This window comes from Solea senegalensis, linkage group LG5, assembly GCF_019176455.1.
Source record: "Solea senegalensis isolate Sse05_10M linkage group LG5, IFAPA_SoseM_1, whole genome shotgun sequence".
Taxonomy (NCBI): domain Eukaryota; kingdom Metazoa; phylum Chordata; class Actinopteri; order Pleuronectiformes; family Soleidae; genus Solea; species Solea senegalensis.
This window is the reverse complement of record NC_058025.1, coordinates 12,050,113-12,073,127: the sequence shown is the minus strand read 5'-3', so window position 1 is coordinate 12,073,127 and position 23,015 is coordinate 12,050,113. Positions and strand designations below refer to the sequence as shown.

The window sequence follows — 23,015 nt, the reverse complement described above, 5'->3', positions numbered from 1 at the left end:
ACGAAAAAAAAAGCTGATCAACATGAGACTGAGAAGATCTATGTTTGACCATCTGACAACACAATCTCACTATGAGGTCCATTTAAAAGCAATTCTGGAACTTTCTGGGGAAAAAAATACATAAATTGCACAATGTCACAACAACTGGTAAATGCCATTTTCTAAAACGAATAATTATCTTCTGGCAAAAATCTAATTCAACTGCTAAATAGTGAAGAATATATTGACATTTTGCCTTCTAAGCAGGCACATCTCAAGTAAATTGAACCCAGTCCATTTCACCAGATGACACTCAACAGTTAAAAGTGCAGGTTAAAGACAGGCTGTTCCTGTTGCTGATGTTGTTGACATTTTTCAACACCACAAACACAAACCTGATGGTCCATGTTTTTATAATAACCAATTCCATTGACTGAGAAGGTGCAGAGTGCTATGGACGTAGGTGCAAATGAGGTGGCAGAGTGACACTGAGACTGAAGCTGACTCATCGCCACCTTTTCTGCGCATGTTAAGTTACCATGGCAGACAGGAAGATGTCCCTTTTCTGAGATCACCCTCATGTCTCTGGGAACAATCTGCACAGGTTGCGCAGTACGTGTTATGAAGACTGAAATCATTGATGTGGTAAAAACAAATCTGAGGATAAGGTTGGGGGCAATACAAAACACTGAATCACATTATTGCTGATTCATATAGAGGTTAAGTGTGCAGTTAAGAAAAGATTTGTGTTGAACAATTCAGGTTTACATCATTTCTGGCATTTGTTTATCAAGGGGAGGGCTCATGTCAACACACATTTTCACTCACACACATACATTAACTTTTGGTGGACCTGTGTAGTTTTAATTGTGACCATTATGTCTGAGAATTCAATAAATAACGTTATTTTGGCCTTGCTATATCTGCCAGCCATTAAAACCATTTCACAAATGAGTTGTGAGTTGAAGCCTGGGACTATTGAATGTACTCTATGGCACTGCTGGTGCTGCTGCTTTAAGAAAGGTTTAGACATATTATCATACCTATTGATCGCATTCTTTGGAGGGCAATCAGTTGATCAATACAAGAGCCAGGTCAATTACAACTCACAAACTCCTCACTAAGGGAGCAATTTGTTGCTAAAAACAGTTGACCACCGTCTCCCGCTATTTACAGCACTTCTCCCCTACAGGCAAACGGACCCTGTCATTACAGAAACCGCAGATGAAAATGAGAGCAAAATGAGGCCCATTACCACACGGCGTGACTAATATCCCTCCACAGTCTTCTGCAGACACACACTGGACACGTGCACTATCATTGCACAAGCACATCCAAGTTACAAATGTTGTCAAAAAAAAGAAGTCAGATGTGCACGCTGAGATGCTTGTGAAATTGAAGCACTGCCTCAAAAACAAGGACGGGAGGAAGTTGGTAATAAATTGTGGCTCTATTAAATTGACCAGATTTTGGGCTGCTCTGTAGGGGGTGTCTGGTTCTCTAGAATTGTGTGCATCTATAGTTATGTGTGTGTGTGAGTTTTTGTATGTGCATGTGCATGTGCGTGTTCCCTAATCATCCATGATGCCATTAGTGCTTAATGCAACGCAGGCTTAGGCTAATTCCTGCCTACTAAAAGTCTTGCCCTCTCTCTATTGCTTCGCTCACCATCTCCTTCCTCTCTTCCTAACCACTCTTACCAGTGATGTGCTTCTCTCATCTCTTCAAATATCCACTCAGCTCTTAATTTCTTGTTCACAGCACATTCATAACCTCTGCAGAAATCAGAGACATCAACCTCTAACCCATCACTAGGGCCTGTACATACTCTCACTTTAATTCAAGAATACCAATTTCCAGTTTTGATCCTTTTTCATACAGTAATTTCAACACCAAATTAAATTTGTTTCAGAAAAGCTAATTTGCTATTTATTTAGCACTTATGACCCAAGTTCCATTACTAAACTCCAGTATAAATAAATGATTTAACAGGATAAGAATGTCAAAAATCTACTGCTGGAAACCAGTCATAGGTAGCAAAAAAAACAACAAAAAACTGTGGTTTTGATAAGCCGTTTCCTAAATGCATTTATTTAAGTGGCTACTGATAAAGTATTATATCTATTCCAAAAGACATCTTTGAAAAATAAATTTGAAACTACGCATGAATTCACCAAAATCCCAAATGTTCCATTTCCACCAGTGTCAGTGTGCATTTGTGGAGCTGGAAGCTGTGACTCAAGCCTCAAAGCTCTGCACGCAAACATAATCTCACCTGTACATTATTCATGCACATACACGTAACGGTTTCTAAAAGTGAAAACAAAAAAATGGCACAAGCATTTGCAGACATTAGAAACGGGAAGCTTCTTAAAAATGACCATATTTGTGAATTTCACGTTAAAAATAATACTGATATTTAGTTTATTGATGTTGAGACTGTTTGCGTGCACTGTGGTGATTTAATTGATCACGTTTCTGAGTCTACCATTGCACCCTCCTGTTGTGTCTTCATCTGTGATTTATCCCAACTTTTTTCTTCCCCACCCAGCTCCCTGTCTCCTGTGTCTTTGCTGCCTTCTCCATGTGTTTTTCCCTCTTTTGCCCATCAGGTCTTCCTAGTGATTTATAGCCTTGCAACAGGCTGGTAAATGGGGAGGAGAGGTGGATAAAGAGAGGAGGGGTTGAGTTGAGATTGGGCTGTTTGAAGTACATGAAGGAGTAATATAAAATACACCTGGTCCATCCATGGGGCACTTTCTGTACACAGAAACAAAGGGAGGGGTGAGAGATGTAGAGGAGAAGAGCGGAGTGGGCTGGGCCACAAGGAAGAGAGGGGTGGATAGAAGGGGGAGGAGGGGTCACTTCGTGTTTCCTTTCAGGATGGCTTTTATGGTGAAACTTCAAACGCTGACCTCCCACTCCTCCACCCCTACATCCCCCTGCTCCCTCGCTCTATTCGTCCCTCCCTCCTTTTTCTCACTATTGTGTATGGCCAAGTGGATAGTAATTGGCTATTCTTTCATGAGGCTGATTTCAGCACCCACAGGAAGGGGCCCTTTTGCTGCCCCCTTTAGAAGTAGGTGTATTTGTGTGTGTGTGTGTGTACATTGTAAATATGCCAGACAGAAAGTATCAGGTGGTTGAAGGTAGAGGTAATCTAATGCAGAGAAACCAGGTTCCAACAGATTCTGAGGTTTCTCTCTGAATTTCGGGTACAGCTCACAGTGTATACATTTGCCCATGAACTAAGTTTGTATTACATCTGTTGAAATGATGTGTTAAAAGGAAACTTAAAGCCCTAAAAAGTCTCTGGATATATACAATATTCTTGAATGAATATTTTTCCATCCACCCCACAGGCACTTTAATCACTTCAACTTCAATTCATGTCATAAAAATGTTCTGTACAAAGACATGAGCGGTTGTGCAAAATGTTTCTTTAAGTCCACATAGAATATCTGATCATATTGCAAGTGGCATATAAAAGCTGCTTTACTCTCACTAATGACTCCTAGCCCTCTGTGGCTTATAGATCAGTGTGCATTCATTAATGATGAAGGCCTGTGTGCAAGTGAGTCTGTCAATTAGTGTGTGTGTGTGTGTGTGTGGAGGGGATTAGCCGTCCCCAGAGAGCCCTAATTAACAGACAAAACCATATTTTTTCTGGCAATTTCACCTTTTTTGGTTGTAAACTAGTATCAAGGCCATGTTTACACTCTGAATACCCCTCAGACAAACACAGACTTGTTCTCACTGACCATGACCTCAGTCAGACACAGAGCAGAGTACATAATATTATGTGATGTATACAAGCTCTTAAACAGGTCAAATATGTGTCTGTCTTTGTAGACACAACACATCAGTAGAATATAATTGTGTCGTACGATAAATTAAAATACTGTGCAGCTCAGGGATTACAGCTACTTTCTCAAAGCAAAAACAGAAGGGTGGGAGGCAAAGGTTTCCAAAGGACGAACGGACACCAGCAAGATTTAGACTAAAGCAGGGGGAAGGTAGATGTAGGCCTTAATACAGTAAAGTGCCTCCTACCTCTTTGTAGTTCACCTTGGGCTCTGTTCTCCTTCGCTTTCTGCCCTTCCCCTGATGACTCTGACTGAAGAGAATCCATTTTACAACCTGCAGGGGGGAGCATGGTGGGGTGAGGCGGGGAAGGCGGGAAAAACAAGCGAGAGAGTAGAGGTTAAAAGACACAAAATAGCCGGTTCTGAGTGACAGGGATTGGGCAGTGACAAAGAAAACCAATGCAGAGGTGATGATAAAGGTGTAACAATGTCAAAGGCAGAAGGAATAAAAAACAAAAACAAAGAATGAGTGGTCACACCTACAACAGAATGTAAATGCGCACAGACTTATGGTGCACTTTCCATCTCTGAAGTGGCAAGTCACGCAGGTTTAAGCGAACACACAGATGTCTGTGCAGCTATCTTAGCGAGGACCCTGTTAGACATAATCCACTTCCTAGCCCCTTATGTCTTAACCCATATGGTGTGACAGATCTTGAAGACAAACCAGAACGTCCTCACTTTTCAAAAGTGTCATTGCCTCCTATGATTTATAAGTTTCCCCACAAAGATACATGTGTATATATATATATATATATATATATATATATATATATATATATATATATATATATATAATATATAAACATGTATATATACACGCACAAGCATACACACATAAACACATAGACGGAGCCACAAGCATTCAAGCCACGTTAGAATGTTAAGTGAAAACACACACTAACGTCCATCTAAAGCACCCCCTCGCTCACACACGCACATTAATTCTAACCTTTCAGCGCTCACTCATGCTCCATATATAACAAACACAAACTGCCGGCTAAGACAAAAGAGTAATAGTGAAAGTATGTTTCTGTGACTGAGCCTGGAGTGCAGCAACTCCCTTCGCTACAGATGTCCATTAAACAGCCAGTCACTATCAAGGCCAAACATTATCCATCTACACTCACCGAAAACTCCCATCCACTTTAATTTATATGTAGACTTCATATAATACAGTTCAATCGCATACTAAAAAGTACAGTTTCTTACAACAGCATATGCATGAAGGTGTATATGACATGTATCAGATGTAATCGGTAAAGTATAAGAATACGAATAGTATAAGAATGTTTTTTTTATATATATATTTCTCATATATTTGGCAGATATTCTGTTCAGCTTTGATTCAAATGTATTGAGTTTGACAGATAAGAGGCAGAATCAGAAAACAGGCAATTAAGAACAACATGGGACCTTTATAGGAAATCTGATAGGCAGCACAGAATGACACGCAACAGATGCACAGCGCTGTGTGCCACTCTTCACTCCGAGACAGACAGAGGGAGAGGCTGACGGAGAGAATGAGCAAAAGAGCGGTAGATGAAGGGCAGGAGATGGACCGATAAGAAATGATATCAAACACTGTGAAGAGAAAGGTAAGAGGAAGAACAGAGAGGAAGCAGCCAGGACAAAATGTATGGGAAATAACAGACTGAAGGTACAGAGAGTGATGAGAAGCAGATCCGGCAGTCTAAGGTGCAACATTTTTAAATCTAAAGGAGAGCTGCCCCCAAGTCTGTCTGCCACTCCCAGAAGAAGACGAGAATAAGGGACAGAAAAAGGAGAGAAAAGGAGAAAAAAAAAGAAGAGAGTGCTTACCTCAGCTTTGACTTCTTCCACCAGCCTCGACTGTGACCACACGGCGCTCCTTTCATACAGCCACTGAACGACAGACGAGAAGGGAAAGCAGTGAGCCGGGGGCAAGTGATCAGGACAGAGTGGAATGCTTTGCAGAGACAGAGAGAGAGAGAGGGAGTGAGAGGAAGAAGGACAGAAAGAGAGGGAGGGAGAGAGAGAGAGAGAAAGGGAGAGAGCAGGAAGGGGAGGGAGAAAGAAGCGGTGGGAGGAGAGGGAGAAGGTGGGAGCGCAATCACTTGTTTCTCTGACAGAAACTCGCGAAAGGAGGAAGAATGGAGAAGAGAAGAGGAAAAAAGAGATTTCATTTACAAAAATCACTTCAACTACAACCACAGGATGGACAGCCACCCCTGTCCTCCACACATACACATACACACTAGGGCTGCAATGATTATTATCAATCGATTACTAATCCATTAGTATATTAATCGTCAACTATTGTCACCATCGATTATTTGGTTTTAGAGGGTTTTTTTTTTTTTTTTTTAATAATTAAAACATGTATTCTGATATTTCAGCTTCTTAAATGTGAATATTTTCTGGTTTCATTGCTTAACTTGACAAAGAAATCATTAAAACTAGAAAGAAAAAAAATTGGCATTTGAGAACATCATTTTGAGGTTTGGAAAAAAACAAATTAACATTTTTCAACATTTTCTGACATTTTATGGACCAAATAAATGGACAGATTAATCGATTATGAAAATAATCGTTCGTTGCAGCTCAAACGCACACACACACATTCAGAGAGAGAGATAGCCACACTTGCAAATGCACACCCACACGCTGAGAGCAGATAGTAGGCACACAAACATAAAGCACTTACTCGCTGACCTTATTAAGCTTTTAGCAGAGCTACTGCACAAGCGATGTGATTCACACCTCAGATAGGTAATGTATGTATTGAATGTGTATGTTTGTGGTGTGTGTGTGTGTGTTGGTGGGGAGAATCAGGAGACACACATGGTTTCAGACCAGAGCGCATGTAAACAGGATCCTTGTAACACTTCACTTCACTTCACACACACACACAAACAAGTGAGATACAGCAGTGCTACAGCACATTCTCACTGCACAAGCCACGATACACATTTAACAGGAATTCCGAGCAGCACACATTGTGCACAACTGTTAAGCATAGGCACACACACAAAGTTCAGTTCTTCTCTCTGTGTATTACACAAAAGTACTTCAGCAGAAAATAGCACGAAGGTGTATGGAGAGGCAAAGGACAGAGAGGGAGAGGTGGACACAGAGAGGTACAGAGAGATGAAGGTGTTGGAGGGGGCTGTATAGAATGTGGTGAGTGTTGAAACAGTAAATTGGCATTGTGTAACAGGATACCACACATAGCTCTTTTGCTGCCTTGATCCCCACTGCCATTCCCTGAATAGCAAGGCTTTTGTCTACCTCAAATGCTCTCTTTGTCATGTGCCCCTGTCTGTGTAGTGTCTGATGAATCTGGATTAGGTTACATGTAGATATTCAGAGGTTATTCAGTAATACACACCAGTGTCTGAGTTTGGTCAATCAACAGTTTGGTGTTTTCAGACTTTTTTTTTTTCCTTGTAACGTACAGAGCCCTATGTCATGCCCGGAGCGAAGCTGTGCAAACTCCGGCACAGGTGTCATTGCTAGTTTTCCAAACAGCGCAGTTGTCGTTTTCCCACACAGTGCCCACTTCATGGGGGTAGCGAATGCACTTTTGTCCCCAGTGCACCTGTGGATGTGTTGGTCTTAAAATGAGGTGCGGTCAGGAACAATGTTGGTGCCATTTTCGAAGCAGCAGAAAGCCATTGTGCTACTGACCAACAAAAAAAAACTTGGTCTTAAGTCAATGGCACAGTATTTAAGCAGTGCATCATGGGCGGGTTCTCACGACACATACACTTGTGTCACACTTCAGTGCTCCTCCTCATCCTCGTCCTCATCAGTTAAATGCATTAATGTCGGTGCAGCTCTTTATCCTGTGCACTCTAATGGAGTTGTTGATGGGACAGAGGGTCAGTAGACCGTAGAGGCAGAGGGTCCACCAGCCAAAGACCATGTTCTAATAAGCAATGGGGGTTGCTGGCTGCCAGGACTGCAGCCTCCTCCTTTTCGTAAAAAGCACACTGACACACGGGCGCAACCTTCACATCTCAACAGTGAGGTCACATGACTCATATCTGCTACTGTACTTCCGTCTCTTCCTCCTCTCCTCTATGAGTTCACTGTTAAACTGCTTATGGAATATTTTGAAGTAAAAATGTTATCTTAATAAATGTGTCATTCAGTTTAGATTATTGCCTGAATTGAGATTTTAACATCAAATCTCAACAGAGAAAGTCTGCGCTCCAATGCTTGAACTTGAATATACATATATAGTCTGATGATAAGTCACAATAAAAAACAATTATTAATGTCCTAGGCAGAAAAGGCCCGTATATAAAGTTGTACAGGAAGGTATCAGGCTGAAAGCTGTGGTGAATAAAGGGTAGTCTTTATTTAAACAAGGTATCGCAGCCCAGATCCATCATCCCAAAGGGAGTGCTTACTCATCTAAACTCTGAGGTCTAAAATAGGCCAGTACTGGCCTTCCCATTCCGCATCTCTTACTCCGGGATTGGTGAATGTCATTGTTTATTATTAGGCCAAACTATTTCCTGCCTTTCTCCAAATCAAGCACATTGTTGAGGGAGGCAGAGAGTGGCAGAGGGAGGAGGGGAGATTTTAAAAAATGTGTTTGTGTCTAGTGTACATAATACACGAGCACTTGCATTTGTAAAAAGGTTTCAATCGATCTGCCTGATCTTATTAGCCACTGACTCGCACTTCAAACACAAAAAAAGCCTCCGTGAGAGCACTCTAGCCATCACCCAATCAGGTGTGAGAAAAAAGCAGTCCTCCATGCTGTCCTTCCTACCCTCAGAGGCCCCTGAAGGCTCCAGTTACATCATCACATAATCTACAAGGTGAAGGTACCCAGACAATAACACAAGCACAAACACAGACACACACAAAAGCACATGCACGCACAGTTATAATTAAGATCAGTTACCATGGAGATGGGAGAATTGAAGAAGCTGTTAAAGTGGATTGATTGCATAAGTGTATGTCTGTGCGTAGCTCGCAATCCTAGTATCGTTTGACCATGGGTCTTTGAGCGCAACGCTCGCCTTGTAAAGACACAGAACCAGCCTGGTCACACAGCTAATGATAATGTTTCAACATCCCAATCATCATATGAACTGCACAATTAGCACTTTCATGAAATTGCAATGCTATATGAACAGCAAGTGATGCCTGCCAGTGGAATGAAGGACATCATCATATCTTTGTGACAGGGACTTGACAAATCTGAATCTGAATTTGAATTGAGCAACAAATATATTGTGAGTTTTTAATCAGGAAAGCCATCATTGCCTACTTACTAGCTAACAGTCACACATCATTTATGGTGTAGCCATTTGCTTTGAATGTGAGACATCATTTTCATTATGGCAACATCATTACACTGCTATTGCAGCTGCTCTGTACTGACAAATGTGATGCTATGCTTGTCATCAAAGTGCAAATGCTGAAAAACAAACTCATCCAGAAAAAGCAATAAACAAAATAAACTTAAAAGGCCACATTGAAATTTGGTTCATGGGATGATCCTACACCATTTTGATTTACTGTCAATGATGATAACCTTCCTTTATCACATTGCACTCAGCATGTTTCCTTGGTGTGGCTTTCAAAACCTACAAATTAGGCTACAGTTTCCTCAGTGAAGCCAACCAGTTAACACAAAATAACCATTTGGTAATGCTAATGATAAAGAAACAAACAGGAGTACAAACATAACTTGAGTAATTATTATTTTATGAAATAATTAAGATTAGATCAACATTTTCAGTTATGATATGAACTCAGGGGCAATATTTTTGGAAATACTGATACTTCAAAACCCTAAGTAATTTAGTTGATTAGTTATAATCAATGTAAAATGTAAGTTTAAATGTTAGTCCAGTTTGATTTATGAACCTCTAGTCAGTCTTCGTAAGTGGTAATTACCTTTTTCATACATCACCTTACTTCTTACCATTTTTGATATAAACGTGTTTAAATAAATATGTATGATGTGATCAAATTGTCGAGAAAAAGGAAAAAAAAATAGAGAAAGAAGAACTCCTCATACCTCTGGAATGCCCGGTCGATCAAGCCAGTCAGCATAAATAGCACTGAGGGTGAGGCCTTCTCTGAAAACACAATGGCACAAGTGTTAGTATTATTCCTATTATTATAGCAATGACTGTTGTTGCCCAAGACGACCTATAAAAACATGGCTCTGGGAAAATATTGTTAGGGTCATGGCTATCTCGAGGTTTAGGCCAACACCTTAAACAAAACACACCCACCTTCCCGTACAAGGACAAGCAAACAGGCATGTACTGACAGTTAAATGGTCTCTATGTTTGCATGCACTGTGTGTATATACTGTACATACATGTATGTGTGTGCATGTGTGTGCATGTGTGTGTGAGAGAGACAGAGAGAGGCTGTGGAGGGGTCAAAGTGGATGGTTTGCAATGAAAACGGCCATTCACTGTACCACACACAGAACATACACAGTGTGCCAGGATTTGCTTTCAGAGACAATGGTGAATGCAAACAAATACTCCACAGGCAAGTATTATTATTATGTAGTATATAAAGAACACACGAGTGGAAGAGTAAATACACAGCACATCATTAATCCTGACTGGCAGTGCATACATTTCCACACTTAGATATATTACTGTATATTTATTTGAAGTTGTAATGCTTTTGTATGCTCATTAACCATTGGTCATGCTTTTCAAACTGAGCCATTATAGACGTGCTGAATTCTAAACAGATATTTCTTTTCATCGCTTTAAGATGAGATAACAGCGTAAGGTTAACTGGGTCAATGAGCAACTGCCCTGAACCTGGACGACTCTCTGATAACATTTTATCAAACATATTAGGACAGACACATTTCTTTTTCAACAATGTGACGACCGCACGTTTATTTGACACGGCGTAGGTCTACTATGACGGCATCTCACAGCCTTGAAATTCAAGGCTAATTTATCTTGTGCAGACTTCAAATTTCAATGGTGACATTTAAAGCTAATCCATCCAAAAGAGGTATTTGACTATTTCATTTCAAGAGCTCAACCAACAGACCAATATACTGCCTGCAAACACTGCATTACATCAATGCAAGTGTGGCTAAAAATGGCTTAGAGAGGCTAAAATTCTGCCGCAAGGTCAAGTCTGTGCTCCGTGCTTCCACACACCGTCGTAAAATGTGGGTCTCACTGCATAATTTCCTATTGTATATTTGCTGAAAACTTTGGCAGATGGAAAGTAGGACTTGTACAAATTGAAGCTCATAAAAACCTCTTTATACTTTACTGTGCACTAGGAGAGGTAATATTCCCAATAAAGCACCAATGTGTCCAGAAACTAGACATTAAAAACGTCACTGAGGACTCAACCACAAAGAAAATTTCAGCTCCTGGCATGTGGAGTCAACCCACATACAGTACACGCAGACTAAACATCTGCCATATCAACAGGGAGACACCAGAGAGGATTACATGGGATTATAGGAGGATCGTTGTTTTCTGTGGCAAGGAAAAGGTTAATACAGTTAATCCACTACCTGTCATATTGTTTAATAACACGTCTAGATGGAATTAAGTGTTGTGTCTCATAAAAAAAAGACATGTGCATACCAGTTCCTTCATGTTGAAATAGGAAACTTTAATTCAGTTCACTGGTTATTCATCTTTATAGTGATACAGGAGAACAAACCTTCATTTAGAAAATGGAACTATGATTCCTGGAAAAAAGGATGTTAAAATAAACAGGTTTAGTCTTAATATATTTTTCAGCCAGAATACGACAATGCAATCTGTCTGGAGTGTCTACTCTAATCTCAACCCTTGCTCTTCTACTTGGCTGTATAGCGAAAGAGGCATCCGATCCAAGTATTGACTATCCCTAGTTCCCTTTGTTTAATTCAGTCAATGTCTGCCAGTCCAGTGGCAGACTCCACAACAGGAAAGGAAAAAACAATATCCAGAGCAGACAAAGAAGTACAGAGGAAGAGTAAGAAAAGTAAGGTTGAGTGTAAAAAAGAAAGTGAAAGACAGATGGGGTGAAAAGAGAAACAGCAAGACAGGCAGAGGAAGAGGTTAATGAGGCAATCAGGAGAAATAGAGAACTGAATGATTAAAAGAGCGCAGAGAGGGAGGGAGAAAATTAGAGAGGAGGGGAGCAGGAGGAGCAGTTATCCCTTTACACTTCAATTAATATGAGAGTGGATGAGACTGTTCGTTTAACACGATTGGTGTTGGGAGCTTTTCCTGGCAGGACCAAGTTAGTCAAAGAAGAGTGGCCAAACACACACATGCTGGTGAGCAACCGACATCTGTAACAAAAATCCCATGCTATGTTTAAACAGAAAACTGATGAATAACATATCTCTTTAATTTCTCTGGACCATGAAAAACAGGATACAACTACTCAGAGCCAAACCAAAGTTCAGTGCATCGAGGCATTTCTCATAATTCATGAATCATACTGTGAGCTTTATTCAAAGCCACTTACATACCTCGCCATGTGCGGAAAAGTGATCAGCAGCATTACCAAGAAATCCTGTCCAAAAAGAAAAAAAAAAAAAGAGAGACAGAAACAGAGGCATTTAGGTAGATGTGGGAGGAAAAGGAAAAAGAAAGAGACAGGCATACCTGATTTTAAGTCAGGAGTACAAGGTCAAGCAGTGTTTAATGTAACATCCATTATTTAACACCAAGGATCAACCTGCCACTGAGAAAACAGGAGCCAGGTGGAACTCATCATGTATCACACACACTCTTACACATAGCCTACACACACACACACACACTTCCAGGTGTAATCAATCAGCCTCATGGCACAAGCAAAATAAACATACGTGGTTTAGCTGAGGTACAGTCATCAATTTGCAAAGCTGGAGTATTTTCAACTATTGTAACTGTGGCAATGAAACTTGCAAGAGCCTCCAATTATGGGAATGCCCTAAGAGACAGGTCAAATTAAAACAGCTGCAATTCAACACATTTTAGATACTAAATGTAAAAATGTGATTTGCGCAGTGTGAACAGGTCGTATGTGATCCTTCCACAGTGGCCTATAACAGCCCGTGTTATTTCTGTGGAAATAACTCACCTGAGACAAAATGAGTTGCCCGTGGTATTTGTTCACAAACAGCCTGAAGAAGCTGATGAATTGCTGCTCACCCACTTGACTGGCCAAAAACCTGAGGAGGAAGTAGCCCTGGACAAAGGACAAGACAAAAAAACAGACATGACCCATCAGTCAAATGTTTTCCTGTCATTTCCTGTCTGCTTTTACTGCATGGGCCTCTTACTTTGAGATAGTGCACTTGCATAAAGGTTTTGTCAGGGTTGAGCGCATGTTTAACTGTAGAGGAGCCAGACTCGCTAACCTGACCGGTGTTGTCCATGTTGGGTCTGTAGTAGGACAAACAGAGCACAGAAACACAGAGAAGGATAAAATTGGTAACACGACAGACGACATTGAGTAAACAGGTAGGTAAATAACACATGCAAGTCAGAAGTTTGAAAGCAAATCAGTGTGGAATGGTATGAAAGAACCTGAGCACAGATTTTTATTTTAGCCCCTTTTTTTTACAGACATTTTACTTGCAGGAAACCACATTTTCTGCAGAGCAAGAATACACCGTCAGCAACACTAAATCCAACCACTCAGCTGAACCTTTCAATGGAGAACACATTGCCAAGTTGCCTTACATTGCCCGAGGCAGGCTGGAAATCAAGCTGCAGATTTATAATTGCATGCTAGTGTTTATATGACCTCACAGTACTGCAGTCCGACTTTACTGCCCATGACTCACAGAGCACACATATAACACTTCCACAGAAAAGCACCCGCATCTACGGCCGCAAGGGGCCACGCTCTGTGTCTCACTGTCACACAGATACAAATCATCCCTTCAAACACAAACAAACACACATAAAACCAATTAAAGCCAAACAAACAGATGTGGAGCGGATGTGGACGTGGGAGCGCTGCGCAATGATAGTTTCAGTTAGCCAGTATTGATCAAGCTGAGCAGATTAACTCGGTGTGTCAATAGGAAGAGCTTGAAGGATTACCCTCCTGCCAAGTCGATACGCAAGGCGCCTGGCCCACCAATCAATACTCCCTTCATCACTGGCTACCACTTTTCCACAGACCTGTTTCATGACCAGACAGGCATACACACACACACACACACACGCACACAAATAGGGAGACCACACATTCTTCTTCACACAGATTCATGTGTGATGTAAGAAGTCAATGATGCCACAATTTGGCCAAATATATCATCTATTTGACTCTTTGTCTAGGTATAGCGAGCCGAGGAGCTGGGACGAGGGGGGGGGTTAAGTAGAGAAGAAGAGGAGGAGGATATGTAAGAGAACTCGAGGAAAGGAGATAGACAAGAATGTTTGGTTTGCTCACTGGACTGAGAGAGGAAGTCATCAGCATCCTGGAATTTCTCAATTCGACTGGACTCTTACAGGAACTTTCATCATGCATATGAGGGTGTGTTCCCACTTGTGTGCATGTGCATTTGTCATATAAACATTGTGCGTGAGGAAGAAAAATGACCTGGTTTGGGAAAATCCATTCCAATATGGATTAACAATAAAAACCTTTGTAAAACAATCAAATATAACGCTTTGCTTAAATGCCAGAAAATGTCTCTTTCACTTTATAAATCAGCTTGCTTTTAAACAATATCCCTTTTTCAGGGTTGTTTTTTTTTTACTTGCTCTGTGCCCAGTCTACTGCCTGTAGAGCCCATATCTGTCTGTTGCTGCTGATAAGATAAAATACATTTCAAAAAGGGAAAAAAGAAAAAAGAAAAAGAGGGGCTGGGGCAAGAAACAATAACAATGACAGAACATGTATTTTCAGAAGACAAAAAATGTGCTTGTACGTCAGAGATGTCAGCCACAAAGCATGGAGAGGAAAAATGTTTATCCATCACTGCCGTGATAGACAAAGGAACTCCACCCTTCCTACTGTCCAGCGCAGGGATGTATGGATGTGTAAATCCCTGTCTTTTGCTGTCTCTCTTTGTCAGAGATGATTTACAACAGCTTAAAGCGGAATCGCTGCTCGCTGCCTTGGAGAATCACACAATAGCTCAATGTATTTCAGAATAAATGGTGCTCTTATCTGACTCGTGGGCCATGTGTGTGAGAGGGACGGTGTTTGTCTCATTCTCTGTCTCTCTCTCTCTCTCTCTGTCTCTCTCTATCTATCTCTCAGTATGTGTGTGTGTGTGTGTAGCCATGCATACACCTGGGTGTATCTGAGATTGAGAGAGAAAAGGAGTGGGAGGAAATCAGAAGCTATTACTGACAGAACTTAATGTCAAACACGCACACACATACACAGAGTGACAGAGGTTTATAGCTCCGCAAGCCATATCCTGACAAATTACACTGGGTTGACTGTGGAAACCGGATAAGGTAGAGCAGCACTCCCAGCAGCCCAGTAAATCAGCAGGGAGAATGGCGTCTGGCCCAGGCTGCCCTAAATATAACTCATCTGAAATGGACTGATAAACACTGGCCACTGGGGCCCCTGTTGGATCATGGGGTGTCGAATGTGACCCACTGAACTTGAAAAGCACAACCTGCCATTTAGTCTTTATTTGTGTGCGCGCGTGTGAACTGGTAAGGCGTGTGTGTGTGTGTGTGTGTGTGTGTGTGTGTGTGTGTGTGTGTGTGTGTGTGTGTGTGTGTGTGTGTGTCTCTCTGTATGTCCTATTAAATGGTCTGCATGGCAACCGTTCTGTATTTACATCGTGCTTTTTCAAGTTTCGAGGACCAAGTGCTTGAAACCACATTCACCCATTCACAGCACTTTTTCTATCATGCATCTATCATACCCACTCACATGCTGATGGCACAGCCAATCAACCCTGACTTTCTGGTTGGAAGACGACCTTCTCTATCAGAGTCACTGCTGCCCCCACTATACATCTATGTATGTATATGTGTATCAATTTTTTTTCTGCTTTTTGTGATGCCAAAAAAGCTACATGAAGACATACAGGACCATACATACATATTTGTCAAAACATTTTTTACATGACTTGTACATCTGATGGTCCACTGACCTAGATGTTTCATTAAAAGATAGAAGATATCTGCAAAAAATGAAAATATGTACTAGTATAATTGACAGGAATTCAGTGTATTTATCTAATCACACCATTTTTGTTTGGACTTATTTACTTATTAAGGCTGAAGATACTTAAGATAATTTAACTTGTTTCAAGGTATTCAACTTAACAAGTGCCATTTTCTTGCTGCACTGGCAGATAATATTGCTTAAAGTAGTATAGTGGTTATATTTGTTCTTGTTTTTTAAAGGCATTTTTGAAGGGAATGAAAATAAACTGAAATAAGTGGGAAAAAGTGGGACAGAGAGAATGTTTGAAACAGGCACCAGGTGTTGACGATGACCAGGGAAATGGTCAAAGGTCAGCGATTAGGTCAGTATGAGTGGACAGAAGGAGGAACATCCAGGAAGTCATTTATATCCAAAACAGAGAGTGAGACAACTATCTCCTGCTCATAAGAGGATGACATCAGAGCCATTAGTCTTTTTTCACATAAAGGGTTCCCATGGTCAATCATAATCTTTTATGCACTCTATTTGACAAAACATACATGTATAACCAAAACAGCAACAATGACTTTGTATGTTACTCTGTCAACTTGGACAAAGAACCTTTTTTTTATGCGTCTGCAATGTCTAGCATTTTCCTGGAAATAACTCACTGTAATTTGGTGCTAAATGTTGAGAAAACAGGAAATTCTTTGGAAGCACTAAGACAGGAAAATACTTGAGCCATGGCATGAGTTTAAGTATTGTACATACATGATTTTGCTGACACATAATCACGCAGTATCTTCTATCTCCTAAATATTCATGTTAATAGAAGCAGAAGACACAAACAGACACATAACGATGCAACTAAAAGTGTAACTGTTGTATGCGTTTGTGATAGTTAATGAAAAGGGCTCTTCTATGTCTCACCATGCTTTACAACAACATGGCCTAAGAGACCTGAGGATTTTGAAATGGCATGTGCTTGGGTGGCAATTTTGCAATGACTTATTTTATTTATTTTTTCCAATAGAAACATGTTCCCACGTAACATAATCAGTCAAAATGTATGTGTCCATCCATGTGTGTGGGCATGTATGTCTGTGTGTTTGTTGTTTGTAATTTTCACATGTTTAGCTTAGTGTTGTTGATTTAACCCCGTCAGGTGCAGAGAAACCCAATACTAATCCTCCTAATGACCCATGTGTCGACTTCATAAGGGAACACTGACAAAAAGACACAACTCTGAAGTGCAAGTTTAACCCTTAAACACAGTTTCCGCAGTCAACATGAAATCTATGTCAAAATACTGACCTCTGTCATATTTTTCCTCTTTGGCATCTGAATTTACCTTTTTAAAACCTTTCATCACTTTGTACTGTGCAAAGTCTTGATCTTTGTATTATTAATTCATATTTTATTGCTTTCATTTAGTTTTATTTGTATTTTATCGGATTCCCATATTGTTTTTAACTGCTTTTGTTTGCATCTTTTTAATTATTTGTGAAGAAAAGTACTATGCAAACACATCTTGCACTTTTCAGGGAGAAGTGACAGTATTTACGCTGCAAGTTCTATTAAATGAATGCAGTTTCACCTGTTTAGTGACAATACACAAGAGAAGTTACGCTATTACAATAGGTGCAAGGAATAAAAGTGCCATGATTTAACATTCACTTAGCACTGTAGAGTGATGTGCTGCAAGTGTCCTTTCAGATAAAAGCCTTTTTTTTTTCATTCCAGCAAAAATGTGAAAAACACCATTTAAGAGTGAACTCATGGCTGAGCTTTACACCTGTAATCCCTGATGATACGTGTGCTTCTACACTGGTTAAAACAAACAGGGTGTGGGTCCCACATTGTCAGGATCAGATGAAAAGTTTGTGTGTTTGTAAATTCTTGCTGTGGCCTTTAGAGCTTTTCTAAGACATGACCGTACAGTACACCTGGATATATTTGCTACCACACCTGCCACACCTGAGCCCCTGGAATGCATTTACCTCACTGCTCACATGTGTCTGCATGTGCAAACACACACAAATATGGACATTATATATCACACAAAAGTCAACTGTATCTATTACTGGTTTTTAGACAAATCTTCATACATCTTGGCTGATTACTCAAAATCATATATCAATAAATCAATACATATAGTTAAAACCATTTTTTTGGTCACTGTAGAAAATATGTCTTGGGTTTTTTTTGTCAGATTTTTAAAAAGCTATCAGTCAAGTCCTTCTTGATGGATTACAATTTTGTTTGTTTTGACTTTTGTTTAAATAATTATCAGATTATCATGGCAGAAACAGGGCTTCGGATGCATATTTTATAACAGAAACAAAATAAGATGTATCAGGCAAAAACATCGATACAGTTGTGGTAAGAAATATTTGCAAATCACATAAGAAGAGTTTGTGGTGCAAGGGACTGATACTGGTTTTACACTCAAAGCTACTGGTACAGGAAGATGTTGACTGCTGGGGTGAAGTTCATGTCAGCGTTCAGTGCTACTGTACATCCTGTTTTGACCATAATGGCAACAGGGAAGAGATAATTAAAACAGACACGCTGAAACACTGAGAGAAACACACCTGAGGATCTGAAGTTCCTCCTCCGAGTTCTGCAACTCATCAGACAGCCGTCTCCACCTCAGCAGTGCCTTCAGCTCAGACTGTTCTGTGGTCTCTTGTACAGAGAGCTGGAGGAAGAGAGACGTGGATCATTTAAAGGAAGTGAAGGAAAGGCAGGGCACAGGAATGAGAGGAAGAAAAGATAAATATTGTGAATAGCATCAGCAAAAACAGAGAGAAACTGAGTGAATGATAAGTCAAATGCACTTTTAATAGGTATTGATGACTATTTTGGTCAGTATTTGCTATTGATTTAAACATCAGACTTCAGAGCCAGGCTTATAACAGCGTCATCAGGGTGACATGATTTAAAAGTGCAGACACAGGAAAAACCTTTGCGTAACTTTCCACAGTGTGGGAAAGCAGAAAGGAGGATTAAATCTGTGCACACGTCAACTCCCACATCAGAGCTGCAGTTAGTGTTACAAGCACGGGGATTCCCATCAACTCAACACTGTCTTCCTTACTTTGTCCTGCTGTTTATCTGTTTTTTTAAGGTCGGCTTAACTACCAGAGCACCAGACTCCCTTGGCAGTGGGAATGTCCAAATTTAAAAATGCATGTATTTTTTTGAGAAGAAGATAGCAGTACCTTTTATGCAAACTCTGGTGTGCCTCAGCTTAGTCCTATTACATTTTAGTAGCTTAGAAGCTTTGGGATTGGAAGCTTCATTTTGTGGTGAGCTCAGGAACTTCTTTACTCTTTCATTTCTTCGGAGCCAACTTCTCTGACCTCTTAGAATAAGTTTTTGTTTCATGATCGCCGCTCTCTGCATTGGGATTTGGCTTGTTTTTATAAACTCTTTCCTTCTATGATTCATGATTTTACTACAGTAATGTCGTGCCCAACTCTTGACATGCAGTCCACCCACAACGGTAACATTTGGAAATCCTGGCTCAGAAGTAGTGGAAAGGGGAGGTTGGAATGTCATCCTGCATTTCCCTAAGTTGTTGTATGGAGGTACTGGATCATATCATATGGCAGTACTTTTATATAATGACAAGGAAAAAAAAGAAGTCCTACATCAACAAATATTACCTTGATGTTTCCTGAGGTTGTTTTTAATTTAACGTTTTCCCTTTCTCATGAGGGACAGTTGTGCTCTGTGTAGTAGTTTCAGCATACAAGCTAAAATTAATTTTTTATAAAATATCTGTAGTACAACAATGTTTTGGCCACAGTTGTACTGTACTTGTTGTGCTTGTGCCCAGATGATGTCCTCTAGGTATGTGGCAAAGCCCTCGCTGATCCATTCTTCAGTCCAGTCTCTGGCTCCTATAACCAGGCCAAACCAGGAGTGGGCAATTTCATGGCAAATCCTGGACCCACACAGAGAAAGGCCATTCTCTCCAGAACCAGGACCATCAGCATACAACACACTCTGGGACAGGAAGATTATGTGGGGGCTGGGGAAGACAAATAAAGATCAAGAAGTCAGATAATAAAGGGAGGAATAAAGTGAAAAAAAGTACAAGAGGGTACCAGGATAGAAATGTCTTTACAATCAAGACAGGGAAAGACAAGTATACACACATATATATATATATATATATATATATATATATATATATATATATATATATATATATATATACAAGAGGGAACTAAAACAGTACAAAAACAGTGGTGTTTATGAGGAAATAAAAACCAGGGCGAGATGAAGACACACGGTATACTGCTGAAGATGTTTCAAGATTTTTATTGTGGTAATGTTCCACACCTATGATTATAAAAACCTAGGCTAAACGCAGCGAGTAAGACAAACCAACACATGTGCACTCAAAGTATGGGAGTCACTCACGGCCTATCCCTTTTCTCCATCTTCTGTGTTATGTTTAGCAAAGGGCAGCTTACCCATCAAGCATTCCTGCCAAACCAAATTGCCCTGCACAAAAGTAGAATACACATTGTTCATATTGTTTCCTGGACCAAAAGTGTCAACCCACAATTGGAAAAATAAATGAAATGAAAGATTTGTGCAACTGGTGTAATCTGCATCAAAGGCGGGTGATTTTATAGCTCCCACTTCTAGTTGTTTGTGACGTCAAGGCGACGCTGTAAATTTTACGCTTGAAGAGGGTTTGGATGTTTTCATGATCCTTTACAATTAAAGATAATTATAAACCAAATCTTTGCCATTTCAAGATCTTGGGACTGAGAACAAAGTCTGACATATGTGTACATTTAAAAAAAAAATCTGTAATGTATTATGTCCATGATTCATTTATTGTGCAATTCAGTTAATTCTCTCAAGGAATTTAAATGTATGGTCTTAAAAGGGTCAATAAAGTGCATATGCAATTCATGCAAATATGAGAAATGGGCATTTTTGTAAATGCTCTCTTATGCAAATAGATATGTACACTATTTAGATGCTAATATATAAAAGACCAAGAATAAGGGACTATTAATGTTAATACAGATTCAAAAGCCTCTTAATTTAAATTTTTAAGCCAATAGGAACAATATCAAAGGTTGCCAGCAAGCCAACATGCTGGCGTTAAGAAAGGATATACAACTGGAACGTTATTCCAAGGCAATACTGTCCTGTCATCGTTACCTATTGTTAAGATACTTCACCTCCACAAATTCTGTTGCCCTAGATGAATTTAATGTCAAATGTCAAGTCAATACACCAAAATATGGGTGGACTAAGTGAAAGGCAGACGCTCCACTTCAAATGGAAAAAGGAATACAGCACACATGACGTCTTATAGCCATGAAACAGCACTGGTAGAACATGATCGATTGAAGTGCTCCGTCAAAGCCAAGGTCATGGCGGAAGACTTCTCTGTTGCATTCTTTACTTCTTTCTTATGTAACAGGCTCTGGTTGTCCTGAGGGGCTTAGGGCCAACTCTGTGTGAGAGGCAGGCTGTTCTTCAACAGAAGAATGGAAAAGAGGTCACAGAGGTGCAAATGAATGGTCTCTCTCACTCCTGTGGCCCACATAACAACACCAGACTGTCTAAGGTTCCTTTCACACTCTCTAGATCTTAAGTGTCCAACTAACATCGACCTGCCATTGGTGGGAGAATTTATGGCGAACTGCAGGTCTCTACTGAAAGCATTTTTTCAAAGAATCAAACCACCCTATGACTTCAGTTGCAGCAAACACAGTGGTGTGAAAAATCTGAGCCCACTTGCCTCATCTCAGTGTGTCTTTAGGGTCTCTTTTGAGACTTTATAGTGCATCTGCAATTTATATGAAGTGCGGTCCTTTATCTGCAACTGCTGAGACACACCAACTACATTTACTTCAGCTGTAATATTGACAGTTAATTCCGACAGCTATAGTACAGTAAGCCCACATAGTAGTGACACTGATGGAATATAGGACGCTGGAAAATGTGCTACTGCTGAAAGATAAGCATCTTAAGTTATCTTGTGTCCTTACTCCTAGCCATAACCTAATTATGGGGACATGTTCAGACAATTACAGAGGAAAACATAGTAAAGGCATAGGTTAGACCAGGTCTGCCACACAGTCTATATTGGAGGAAAATTACATTGGATATCTGAAAACAAGTAAAAGTAGTCCACATTTCCCAGAGGGCCTCTTTATCAGATCGAAAGCAGGGCATCACCTTCTGTTATTTAGGAAAATGTAAACATCATACAACATGGTCTTAAGGGCATCATTTCAGAGACAGCTTTTCAAATCTAATCCCACATTTTCCTGATTACACAAACAAAGGCTCTCACTGGAGCAGGGGATGCTAACATTAGCCTTATGAGTTTTTTGTTTTTTTTCCTAGTCTAATCTTATTCCACCACAATTGGAGAAGCATGCCTTTGTTGTCAGTTCCAGCTGCGCATTTGTCTGCGTCTGTGTGTGCAAGAGTGTGAAACACAAAGACAGTCTTTCAGAGACGGCTCTTGCACATGCTCCTCTGAGGGAGGCGGAATCCATTACTACAGTGACAAATAGTGTCATCCCACCATGGTGGAGATGAATAACAACAGCATCTTTCACATTCGCTGATACACTGAGTGACATTAGTTGACATCAGGGACATGTCAGGGATACAGACATGGGAGGATTTTCACACACATCCTGGCATATGTAATGCCTGCACCTTCATCTCTCCCCTATGGATCTGAGAGTAAAGTGTGCTGTGGGGATGATTGCTTGTGTGTCAAGTACAGTTTCACTGCTGTTTTAAATCATATTAAGTCTTTACATTTGCACAAAGTGTTTCCGAAGTGTGTATTTTGCAAATTGGTAAATGTGACTTAAAACTGTAGTGCGTAACTTTTGGATATAAACAAAAATCCATAACATTCATACCATTGTCCCACTGTGCTGATTAAGCCAATCACCTCCACATGACTCTCTCTGTGTTTCTCAATATAGCAGTGTTTCGATTTTGCCTGTTTTCAAATGGAGGACGGAGCAAACAAATAATGTTACATTGTTTCAGTTCTGCGAAGATCAAACACAGGCAGAATAATTCCATCAGCAAAAACATGCAGCC

The 23,015-nt window shown here is 40.3% G+C and overlaps 1 protein-coding gene across 2 annotated transcripts in view; it reads right to left on the bottom strand.

The window, feature by feature from the left end:
* Positions 1-23,015, bottom strand: part of LOC122769410 (aminopeptidase O (putative)) — a 73,657-nt gene that overhangs the window by 34,342 nt on the left and 16,300 nt on the right. For both annotated transcript variants that reach the window (XM_044025927.1, XM_044025928.1), the window contains exons 7-14: positions 19,731-19,944; positions 18,500-18,606; positions 13,117-13,219; positions 12,915-13,022; positions 12,319-12,362; positions 9,871-9,931; positions 5,667-5,729; positions 4,033-4,119 (exon numbers count right to left, since the gene is read on the bottom strand). In XM_044025927.1, coding sequence (XP_043881862.1) covers positions 4,033-4,119; positions 5,667-5,729; positions 9,871-9,931; positions 12,319-12,362; positions 12,915-13,022; positions 13,117-13,219; positions 18,500-18,606; positions 19,731-19,944 — 787 coding nt within the window. The remainder of the gene's footprint in view (positions 1-4,032; positions 4,120-5,666; positions 5,730-9,870; positions 9,932-12,318; positions 12,363-12,914; positions 13,023-13,116; positions 13,220-18,499; positions 18,607-19,730; positions 19,945-23,015) is intronic.